Raw genomic sequence first — 12500 nt, 5'->3', positions numbered from 1 at the left:
TTGATGAACAAGCCAGCACACCCACTCAAAACACCACTGCTTTATTTAAATATCAGACTTTATTAGGCTCTGACGTTTCCATGGGCTCATCCATCACCTCGTCCTTGTCATCAACGTTAAAACAGCAGGCAGATCTGACCTTCTATGACAAAAGAGTGAAGTGCTTGTTTAATGCGTGGAGTGTGAGTGTGTGTGTGTGTGTGTGTGTGTGTGTGTGTGTGAGGCCTCAGAGATGCAGACAGATAAACAGATGCCTCCGTGTCTGCCCCAGGTTATGAGGAGTGATGTTGCCTCCATCTTGCCTTGCTGTTGCCCCCGGGGCTGTAGTATTCTGTTGCCCTGTTGCCCCCGGGGCTGTAGTACTCTCTGTGACACCCCTCAGGGCTCATTGTTATGGTGCTACATGAAGGAATGAACTTGAACTTGAATATGAAATGGGTTTGGAAGCTCTTATAGTCTCACCATATCGTGTGTGTCTAGCGCATGTGTCTGTGATCTCTGCATTTAGTGTTTCTGTTTTTATCCACTGGGAGAGGATCAGGAGTGGACCACTGCCTTGAATGCAATGACTCCCTGCATAGTTAATATTGGGTTGGTCCTCCAGTATAGCAGTATAGAGTGATTTGTTTCATTTAGGACCTGCTGTGCATTTTCAATTACATCAGCTATTCATCATATTTACCAACGCATATCTATGGAAGGAGTGTTCTGCATGAAACATGAAGCCGATTGGTGAATGTTCGTGTGGACCCATCAGTAAAGTGATTCATGACTGGCCATTGTGGGTATTATAGGCTGTGCTGTCATCATGATTCCATTCCCATTCTGAGTGATTCAGAGTGGAATGGAGTGAAAATGACTTCCTGCCTCTGACTGGTGCCCAGACCTCTGGGAGAGAGAACGCTGTTATGGGGAAGATGGAGGAGATGGAGGAGAGAACGCTGTTATGGGGGAAAGATGGAGGAGATGGAGGATGGCTTCAGCACGGCTCTAAAAGAGAGAATGATGGTGTTATGGAGGAGATGGAGGAGAGAAGGGTGTTATGGGGGAAAGATGGAGGAGATGGAGGAGATGGAGGATGGCTTCAGCACGGCTCTAAAAGAGAGAATGGTGTTATGGAGGAGATGGAGGAGAGAAGGGTGTTATGGAGGAGATGGAGGAGAGAAGGGTGTTATGGAGGAGATGGGGGAGAAAAGGGTGTTATGGGGGAAAGATGGAGGAGATGGAGGAGAGAAGGGTGTTATGGGGGAAAGATGGAGGAGATGGGGGATGGCTTCAGCACGGCTCTAAAAGAGAGAATGATGGTGTTATGGGGGAGATGGAGGAGAGATGGGTGTTATGGGGGAAAGATGGAGGAGATGGAGGAGATGGGGGATGGCTTCAGCACGGCTCTAAAAGAGAGAATGGTGTTATGGATGAGATGGAGGAGAGATGGGTGTTATGGAGGAGATGGAGGAGATGGGGGATGGCTTCAGCATGGCTCTAAAAGAGAGAATGGTGTTATGGGGGGAAAACAATGTTTTAAGGAGAAGTGCTTTTCAGGGTTTTAAGATGCATCATCAGTTATGTAGACTATTCCAAGATGTTTGCAGTTCTAGCTGCTCTTGACAGTTGTTATACAGTCTATGGTGTGTGTGTGTGTGTGTGTACTAAATGGTATGTGTGTGTGTGTGCCTCTGTCCCACAGGTGAAGTGCTGTAAGTACTGGCCTGATGACACTGAGCTCTACAGGGACATGAAGGTGACTCTGATTGAGACGCAGCTCTTGTCTGAGTACGTCATCAGGACCTTTGCTGTGGAGAAGGTGAGCTCATGAAGAAGAAATGTGTGTGTGTGTGTGTGTGTGTGTGTGTCAGGGTTCCCGCGGATCCTTAAAAAGTCTTAAAAAGTCTTAAATACAACTTTCGGTTTTTAAGGCCTAAAAAAGTCTTAAATTGTCGGGGATGTCTTAAATTTTCAAAGGAGGTATTAAATTTGCGTATGGGACCATAGCGAATGGCTTGGCCATAAAGAAAGCGAGTGAAATGTCTCCATCCATCCGAGCGCAATTGTATAAGTGACTATATAAGGCTCACGGGAGGAAGTGTAGTGGTTGCAGAGTGAAGATTATTTTTCACGGGTGTGGTTAAAGGTGTGGCGGTAATAATATGTACAAATATGCCTGGCGTTTTAGGTGGTGTAGCCGAGGCCTGAGAGATACACAGGTAGCCTACGTGAAGCGGGAGAAAGTTGATAAGCCAGTTAGCGATAGGGTGGCCACACGTTAATTTAGGCGGACATATGGATTTTAAAAGTCCTGTCAGCGTTGGCCAGCCTCAAGCGGACGCTCATTTGTCCTCCTTTTTTTGGAGTTCGCTGGACATCTAGAATCTTTGCTCGAATGCAGCATGGTTTCACAAACTATGGACGTGAAGACTGCTGGTCAAATTATGTGCAGTGCTTCTGTCACTCGTCTGATAATTTGCTGCGCAATTTATGAAGGAACCACGGACTGACTTCCATTTACGAAATCAGAAGGAAATACTGTACATGGTAAGTTGATCTGTTTGCATCTTTCCAGCGTGTGTTGCTGGCCTAGCCTAGGGAAGAAAATATCTGTCTAAGTTATAATACCTGTAGGCTAATATCTGTCAGCAGCTTGTTTGCCAGACTTTCCCAGTAGGCCTACTTCGCAAAAGTTGTGAAATATAACCGCATATTTTTTTGATTGTCAGCGACTGCTACATAAAAAAAAACGTGCGTGAATTGTACAATTGAACAATGTTTTACAATATTTCAGTCAAGCTTTGGTTTGTTTAGATACAACTGGTATGCAAAATGTAAAGTAGTGGATTAACTGTAATTTGCTGTGCTGTATATGGGACATATGATGCATATGGGATTGGGAATAGATGCACATAGTAAATGATATAAAGTAGGCCTATTAAAATATGTAAATAGCTTAGTCTAACTTTGAAAAAAAATATTGAAGGGAATCCAGTCCAGTGCACATGTCTTTGGCAAGTAATATAGGCTACTACAGATACAGGTTAAGAACAGTCAGTCTCAGCCAGTAAGCACAACCAGATATGTACAGCCAGCTTCAAAAGCAAGCAGCCCAGACCCTAAAATTGGGCATTTATAGCTGTGAAGGTAATTCACACAATTAATTTTCTTTAAGCCAAAATATGTTTTAGTAACTTCTGTAGACATCAAAATTGGGTGGGGGTTAAAATTAGTAGAAAAAAAAAAAACTGTTGCATTAAACAATTTTAAGTTGTAGTGTATGTAGCCGTGGTATAGTCTTAATTTTTCCATTAAGATGTCTTGAAAAGGTCTTAATTTGCACTTGGAAAATGTGCAGATACCCTGGCGTGTGTGTGTGTGTGTCATCAGGACCTTTGCTGTGGAGAAAGTGAGCTCATGGAGAAAAAAAACACACTTCAGCACAATCACTCCCCAAAGAGACAAGCACTACTTATTTCAGTAGTATATGTTCAATACACTAAATGCTTTTCCCCTCTTTTTTTCTCTATTTCTATCTGTGTGTGTGTGTGTGTGTGTGTGTTTTTCTCTTTGTCTGTGTGTGTATCAAATGTGTGTGTGTGTGTGTCTGGTATTTATTGTGTGTGTGTGTGTGTGTATGTGTGTGTTTGTATTGTGTGTATCTGGTGTTTATTGTGTTTGTGTGTGTTTGTCTCTCTCTGTGTGTGTGTGTGTGTGTGTGTGTGTGTGTGTGTGTGTGTGTATCCGGTGTGTGTGTATGTGTGCGTGTGCGGTACTTTGGGTGTGTGTGTGTGTGTGTGTGTGTGTGCGTCTCTGTGTGTGTGTGTGTGTGTGTGTGCGTGTGTATTTGTGTGTGTGTGTGTGTGTGTGTGTGTAGTGCGTCTCTGTGTGTGTGTATGTGTGTGTGTGTGCGTGTGTATTTGTGTGTGTGTGTGTGTGTGTGTGTGTGTGTGTGTGTGTCTGTGTGTGTGTGTGTGTGTGTGTGTGTGTGTGTGTGTATCCGGTGTGTGTGTGTGTGCGGTACTTTGGGTGTGTGTGCATCCCATAGAGGGGCGCTCATGAGATCCGTGAGATCCGTCAGTTCCACTTCACGGGCTGGCCAGACCACGGGGTTCCATACCACGCCACTGGCCTGCTGGGCTTCGTCCGGCGCGTCAAGGCCAAGAACCCAGCCAACGCCGGCCCCATGGTAGTGCACTGCAGGTGGGTCACCTCACACACACCTCTCCTCCTCCTCCTCTACCCCACACGCCTCTGGTGACTTGTGTGTGTGTGTGTGGGCGTGGGTGACTTGTGTCTGTGTGTGGGCGTGTGTGGGTGACTGTCCCCACTACAAGGAAAAGTTTCTAAAGCGTTTCAGCTCTCCTCAAACACCACCCCCAACACACACACACACACACACACACAAACCTACAACCTTCCTACCTACACAGGAGGAGAGTCAGAATTGGCTTCAGGCCACCCATTTTCTCATTTCTCCTCTGCTGGGTGGGATGGGGAGTCTGTAACCTCTTGCTGCATGGAAGCCCCCATCTTGCCTCAGTCTCTCTGGCCTCTTGGAGGTGTCATGTCTGGGGGGGGGGGGGGGTTAAGTGACCCCAATTAGGAATGAGGTCACGCCTGGCAGTCACTCCCTAGGATGGAGTTGTCACCAGGCAACGATCGCCATGACGCCCACACTAAAGAGGGACGGCTCTAACACACTGTCTCGCCCACGTGGAGAGGTTAACGCAGAGTAGCTGCAGGGGCTTTCTATGTGTGTGTGTGTCTGTGTGTGTGTGTGTGTGTGTGTGTGTCTGTGTGTGTGTGAGTGAGTGTGTGTGTATGAATTATTCCCAGTCATTTTTCATAATTTGTTGTTTCTGATTTAAGTATGAATCCAGTTACAACCTTCTTCATTAAACATTCATGTAGGCTTTTCAAATATAAAGTCCTTCAACAAACATTAATTTTTAATGTGACACTGTGACATCGACATTATATGTAGAGGAGATAATAAGGATAAAAGATTAAATTATTATTAATAGTATATTGTTATTATATTAACTAATTATATATTATTATATATTCATTTAATATTGGACTAGCCAGTAATGTCTAGCAGTCCTTTTGTGAGTGTGGGATGAAAGGAAATGGCCCCTGAACACCCCAGCATCCCCAGCAGTTTCAGGAGGGAACATTTAAAGGCATCCTGTGCCAGCTTCTCACCTTAATGGAACAGCTTCACAGTCATTTGATGGTAAACTAACTCGTTACAGGGAGAATTGTGCGCTTTCCACTGCCGTAGCCTGGCCATCTACAGAGAACCAGCCTTGCAACATGCTCTCCCCCGACTCTGAGAATCAGAAATTGCTTTATGGCAATTGTGTGATAGTCTACTATTTGTACGAAATGTAATCGTGTGATAGCCGACTATTTGTACGAATTGTGATTTAAGTGGCAGTATTGTATGCCTGTCTGACTGTGTGACTCTGAACTGTCTGACTGTAGACTGCCTTACTCAAACATCCTGACTCTTCTCATTTGCTCTCCTTTGAAAGGTTGTGTCAGTGTGTGTGTGTGTGTGTGTGTGTGTGTGTGTGTGTGTGTGTTAAACTTACTGTCTTACTCAAACATCCTGACTCTTATCATTCGCTCTCCTTTATGGAGGGGGACTCCTCAGTCATGGAAGGGAAGGTGTTTTATGAATTGTTTTATGACTGGGTTTTACTGTGGACTAAAAGCTAAATAATACACAAGGTGTTATATGAGGAATATTAGGGTTATAGAGAGGTATTTAAACATGTAATATTTCTCACACATTACTACACCTTAAAGGAGAATTCCGGTGTGATATTGACCTAAAGTGTATTGAAACATGATACCGATTATTCCAAAAATAATTCAGTGGAAATGCATGGATTCCAGTTTCTTCCAGTAGCAGCAACTGGAATCCATGCATTTCCACTGAATTATTTTTGGAATCTGATCCCTTATCATACCTGTTCATTCTTACTCGTTGCTCGACTTATCGTGACTAAATTCAAGATGGCTGCAAACGCTAAACTTTGTGAAGATACTGTCTGTATAAATCGTCTTGTAAGTAAACTACCAGTGCTTTTCAAAGTTCTCAATGTCGTTTTTTTTTAAATGTCAGGGCCCTCGAAGTCTACCAATGAAGTGTGGAGATACATTGAGCCTCGTAAATGGGTGTAAAACAGTGATTTATTTGCATGGCTAGCCCGATGCGAAGCACCACTATTGAAAAAGCTGTTGGTAGCATCGGCTAACTAGCATCAGATTTTGGAGTGCAGGGGACAAGCCGAGATGGGCTATGAGACATACGTTCACACTCGGTATCATGTTTCAATACACTTTAGGTCAATATCACACCGGAATTCTCCTTTAACACAGATGATTTAAATGGGATGTGCCACATTATTACAAGTGCTATATATAATGAACAATAAAGTGTAGCACTTTTATTCAGCTTATATTTGGCATGTCACAAGTGAGTATGCAGGACTCAGTAAAGAATGGACCAATAATGAACAGACTGGCGCTGTCTTCCTGTCTTAGCTTGTGTTGTGATTGGTCTATCTGCAGTGCGGGGGCGGGCCGGACCGGCTGCTTCATTGTGATTGACATCATGCTTGATATGGCGCGGGCGGAGGGAGGCGGGTCGACATCTACAACTGTGTGAGAGAGCTGCGATCACGGCGCGTCAACATGGTTCAGACAGAGGTACGACACACACATTATCACATGCTCTCAGTCAAACACACACACACACACACACACACACACACACACACACACACACACACCATCTGGATGCCGTGCTCCACACACTCTCCACGCCATTTCTCTGTAATTCCACTGAATCCCAGGCACCATTGGTCTTAATGGGGGAATGTGTCACTGATGACTTGAGAATAAGCAGCGACCTCTTCCTAAACCCACTCAGCTCTCAGCAGTGTGTTTGTGGATGTGTGTGTGTGTGTGTGTGTGTGTGTGTGTGTGTGTGTGTGTGTGTGTTTGCCTCAGAGGCGTTTGATCGTGTTTGCATCAGCTTCACCCGTGGCTGTTGATTACCTTTCATGGGCACGTGGATCTGTCACAGGAAATGACATGTTAACATCACAAGCAGTTTGTTTCACACACACACACACACACACACACACACACACACACACACACACACACACACACAGTGACAGGTGAGCCCTCATTAAAGGGACATTTTTGCGGTGCGTTTGCTCACTGACATTTTAGAAACTGTCACGTCTGACAAATAACATCTTTAGCACAGGGGTCAGTGCTTTAACGCGTGTGATGTCATCTGATGACCCAGCTGTTGCCTCTGTTCTTCTGCCCGTTAGTTTGTTTGTGAAACATCCTCTCAAAATGTCACTTCAGAAAGGATTTCCATCATGCAGTGATGGGCTCCTCTCCCCTGTTGTGTGTGTGTGTAATGGTGGTGTATGTGTATGGCGGTGGTGTGTGTGTGTGTGTGGTGGTGGTGTGTGCGTGTGGGGGGTCTATGGTTTCACTACGTGTTCCATGAATTAGCTTAATTATTTTTGTGGTAGAAATATCAGTATCAGCAAGTAAACAAAGTACTCAGACTCGGTCTGAAATAAATATCACTAGTTAAAACATTTCAAAATATACCTGGATTGTTTTGCATTCTGTGACTTTCAGTCTATAAAAGGCTATTTTTCCAGCAATATATTTCATCATTGGAGATTTCTTAAAAATAGTGTTAAAATATTGTCTCATCTCTCATTCTCGTGAGCCTAATATCATGTATCGTCTCGTCTCGTCTCGTGGGCTGAGTGTATCGGCGCACACCTAGTAATAATGTATATATGAATGACCAAAGAGCTTTCTGTCAAGATCAAAGAAAAGGTAATACCGTGTTAAATACACTATGGTTCCCAATACCCATATTTGTGACTGTTAAAAAACATAGTAGTTACACGGTTATCATGTTAAAACCGTAATAGTACCACAGGCCCCATGAAGTGCGATAGGGGAGCCATGGTGCTACCAAAGCTACTATGAAGAACTATGCATAAACCATAGTAGTACTGTGGTTAGGAGCATGGTGATCACCATTACCATGGGGTACCATAGTTAGTGAATTAAACCCATAGGAAACCATAGTTACTGCATTAAACCCATAGGAAACCATAGTGCATTAAACCCATAGGAAACCATAGTTACTGCATAGGAAACCCATAGTGACTGCATTAAAACCATAGGAAAGGTAGTGATATTCCGTAAGGGATCAGCCTTTCCCACAATGCAGACTGGTGGGAACATGGGGAAGCATGAACCACTATAATCAGGAGAGGCTTTCGGCATGACAAATTCACGGCAAATTAGGAGACACATTACGGGGTGTGTGTGTGTGTGTGTGTGTGTGTGTGTGTGTGCGTGAAATCCCGCTCCCACTCCTTTGGACCCGATGGCGGCATAAAGCAGCTGTGGCGTGAAGGAGGTGTTACGGCTTCACAGCCCCAGTCTGAGAGAAGATCAGAGAGGCTGCTAATTTGGTGACAGGACAGGAAAGAGGCGTCAGCATGCATCACAGTGCTGTAAGCCCAGTCTCCAGTCCACTGTACACAAGTTTACACAGGAAATGATGACTGTGGTCCGGCATGGCCATGTAAGGTCCCATTTGAGTGTTCTGAAGCGCGCTCATGACCCCCTCCTCTCTAGCGGGGACCTTAGTCACCCTGAGGGAGCGTTAGGCTCCCAGTTGCTTAGGAAACGCACACGCAGAGCAAGAGACACTCACAATGCTGTAAGGGTGGAAACACTAGTGTGAGCTGACACAGCTCTGTCCATCCACACAAGTGTGAGCTGACACAGCTCTGTCCATCCAGAGAGGGTTGCTGTTAAGAGAGAACGTTTATTTAGTGACGTAAGGTGACACTCCCACTTATGCAGACCGGAACTGTCCCGTTTTGCTCCCATAGTAACGAATTACGTCGCTCTATCTTGCTAGTAATCAAGGATCTTTGGTCCAAACTCCAGATTACCGGTACAGATCCCAGGCAGGATACTGGCACTGTGATGCAGTATGCATAAGTGATGCAGTCAGGTTTTGGTAGAGCAGTGGTTCTCAGACGTATTCTGTCATTCCCCACTTGGGGAATGACAGAATACTGAGGTGGGGGAATCAACCTGGCAAAATGGTAACGTTAAAATATATTTTCTGCATTTTGGTTCCATGTTACGTTTCCCGTCTCGATCTGCTGGATCAGATGTTATATCGGTCAGTTTATGACTATGTTTGTGTGTGGCTATTTATCTATTCTATGATTTTCCTCGTCAAAAAAGAAAGGCATCATTAAAGATAATATAGGATAGGAACAAAAAAATAGGAACAAAAAAATAATTCGTCCTGTTCATCGCGCCCCACCTGTCATGTCTCTATTCCCCACTAGGAGGCCCCGCCCCTCACTTTGAGAACCACTGCTATAAGCAGGCTATCCAAGTAGATTTGCTGTCCCCTGATTTGCTGACGGTGCTGTTTGTCCCTTCTCAGGAGCAGTACGTCTTCATCCACGACGCCATTCTGGAGGCGTGCCTCTGCGGTGACACCACCATCCCAGCCAATCAGCTGCGCTCCATCTACTACGAGATGAACCGATTGGACCCCCAGACCAACTCCAGTCAGATCAAGGAGGAGTTCAGGGTATAAGCATGTAACGTTAATGAAAAAAAAAAAAAAAACAGAAAACGCCTCTGAAAGTCCCTGATATGATTTGTTATTGTTTACCTGTCACCTGTAATATGTACCCCTCGTACACAGGGGGCTAGTTAGCCTCCATCATCTCTATCATCGGCATCCAAATTGCTTACTTCTGGCCACATTTTCAGAAGCCATTTAGGGGCCACGTTGCTGGCGGACAGACAAATGTGTTGTCTTTGTGGACTGGTGTGTGAGCTGGCAATTTCCTCTTCTGGGGAAAGTTCAAAATCCTCCTAGATAGATAGATAGATAGATAGATACTTTATTGATCCCCAGGGGAAATTCCTCTAACACCCATGGAACTCATTTCCTGATGTTCTCTGTGTTCCCTCTGGGTTCTGGGTTCCTGTTCTACATTGCTGATGTTCTATGGGGTTCTGATGTTCATTGTGGTTCCGTTGTTCCATATGGTTCTCCTTTTCTGATGTTCTGTGTGGTTCTGGTGTGTTCCCTCTGGGTTCTGCAGACGCTGAACATGGTGACTCCGACGCTGCGGGTGGAGGACTGCAGTATTGCTCTGCTGCCGCGGAACCATGAGAAGAACCGCTGCATGGACGTTCTCCCACCTGACCGCTGCCTGCCCTTCCTCATCACCATCGATGGAGAGAGCAGCAACTACATCAACGCAGCGCTCATGGACGTGAGTGTGTGTGTGTGTGTGTGTGTGTGTGTGTGTTTAATATCAGTCACAAAATCACTTCAAAATCAAGTCTACTGTAAGTCTAAACTGAACATCCGTCCCCCCACACACTCACAGAGCTACAAGCAGCCGTCTGCATTCATCGTTACCCAGCATCCTTTGCCTAACACAGTGAAGGACTTCTGGAGGCTGGTGTTGGACTACCACTGCACCTCCATCGTCATGCTCAACGACGTGGACCCAGCCCAGGTATACCCTGTGTGTGTGTGTGTGTGTGTGTGTGTGTGTGTGTGTGTGTGTGTGTGTCTGTGTGTAACAATGGTTTAGATACAGCTTACAAGTGCAGAGAACATTGCAAATATGTCAAGGATATGTTTCTCTCAGTGGTCCCTCTCTCTCTTTCTCTCTCTCTTTCTCTCTCTCATTGTCCTTTTCTCTCTCTCCCTCTATCTCTCCTCTCTTTCTCTCTCTCTCTCTCCCTTTGTCTATCTCCCTCTCTCTCTCATTCTCCTCTCTCTCTCTCTCTCTCTCTCTCTCTCTCTCTCATTGCCCTGGGCCCCTAAAGGAGTGTGATGTATCCGGAGTCTTTTATGAAATCCAAACTTGTGTTCAAGAAGGGAGAGACTGTAGATTTTAATAAACCCCCTTGGCACACAACATAAGAAGGTGAGGTGGAATATAGGTGTGTGTGTGTGTGTTATCCTTTTGGTGCCTGAGCCTGTAGCTCTGTCATAACAACCCTGATCAAAGTCCCTTTCCTTGGACTCAACACACATACACACACACAGAGAAAGAAAGAGAGAGAGAGAGACATCAGTCCCTCAACAGTAGGTCTCTCTTTCATTCAATATTCTCACTGAGGCCAGTGTAGTGGCCTCAGGTAATACACACACAAACCTCCACACTGTCACCTGTCACACACACACACACACACACACACACACACACACACACACACACACACACACACACACACACACACACACACACACACACACACTTTTGAGGCAGTAAGAGTGGAATCCTTAAAAAACACTCTTCATTTGTCATTGATCACTAATGCTCTATGCAGTGATTTCCCTGCTGGGAATGAAAGCAGTCTGTGTAGAGATGGTGTTAATGGAGAAGTAGTTTAGTTGTGTAGAGATGGTGTTAATGGAGAAGTAGTTTAGTTGTGTAGAGATGGTGTTAATGGAGAAGTAGTTTAGTTGTGTAGAGATGGTGTTAATGGAGAAGTAGTTTAGTTGTGTAGAGATGGTGTTAATGGAAATGGTTTAGTTGTGTAGAGATGGTGCTAATGGAGAAGTAGTTTAGTTGAGTAGAGATGGTGTTAATGGAGAAGTAGTTTAGTTGAGTAGAGATGGTGTTAATGGAGAAGTAGTTTAGTTGTGTAGAGATGGTGTTAATGGAGAAGTAGTTTAGTTGTGTAGAGATGGTGTTAATGGGGAAGTAGTTTAGTTGTGTAGAGATGGTGCTAATGGAGAAGTAGTTTAGTTGTGTAGAGATGGTGTTAATGGAGAAGTAGTTTAGTTGTGTAGAGATGGTGTTAATGGGGAAGTAGTTTAGTTGTGTTTAGTTGTGTAGAGATGGTGTTAATGGAGAAGTAGTTTAGTTGTGTAGAGATGGTGTTAATGGAGAAGTAGTTTAGTTGTGTAGAGATGGTGTTAATGTAGAAGTAGTTTAGTTGTGTAGAGATGGTGTTAATGGAGAAGTAGTTTAGTTGTGTAGAGATGGTGTTAATGGGGAAGTAGTTTAGTTGTGTAGAGATGGTGTTAAACTAGAAGTAGTTTAGTTGTGTAGAGATGGTGTTAAACTAGTAGTAGTTTAGTTGTGTAGAGATGGTGTTAATGGAGAAGTAGTTTAGTTGTGTAGAGATGGTGTTAATGGAGAAGTAGTTTAGTTGTGTAGAGATGGTGTTAATGGAGAAGTAGTTTAGTTGTGTAGAGATGGTGTTAATGGAGAAGTAGTTTAGTTGTGTAGAGATGGTGCTAATGGAGAAGTAGTTTAGTTGTGTAGAGATGGTGTTAATGGGAAGTAGTTTAGTTGTGTAGAGATGGTGTTAATGGGAAGTAGTTTAGTTGTGTAGAGATGGTGTTAATGGAGAAGTAGTTTAGTTGTGTAGAGATGGTG

At 44.4% G+C, this 12500-nt stretch overlaps 1 protein-coding gene across 1 annotated transcript in view; it reads left to right on the top strand.

The window, feature by feature from the left end:
* Window positions 1-12500, top strand: part of LOC125299147 (receptor-type tyrosine-protein phosphatase mu-like) — a 171775-nt gene that overhangs the window by 154054 nt on the left and 5221 nt on the right. The window contains 7 exon segments of the mRNA XM_048250301.1: window positions 1688-1804; window positions 4034-4188; window positions 6571-6640; window positions 6643-6708; window positions 9524-9673; window positions 10197-10370; window positions 10488-10619. Coding sequence (XP_048106258.1) covers window positions 1688-1804; window positions 4034-4188; window positions 6571-6640; window positions 6643-6708; window positions 9524-9673; window positions 10197-10370; window positions 10488-10619 — 864 coding nt within the window.

Source organism: Alosa alosa, chromosome 1 (assembly GCF_017589495.1).
Source record: "Alosa alosa isolate M-15738 ecotype Scorff River chromosome 1, AALO_Geno_1.1, whole genome shotgun sequence".
NCBI classification, from domain to species: Eukaryota; Metazoa; Chordata; class Actinopteri; order Clupeiformes; family Clupeidae; genus Alosa; species Alosa alosa.
This window is presented reverse-complemented; position numbering and strand designations above follow the sequence as displayed.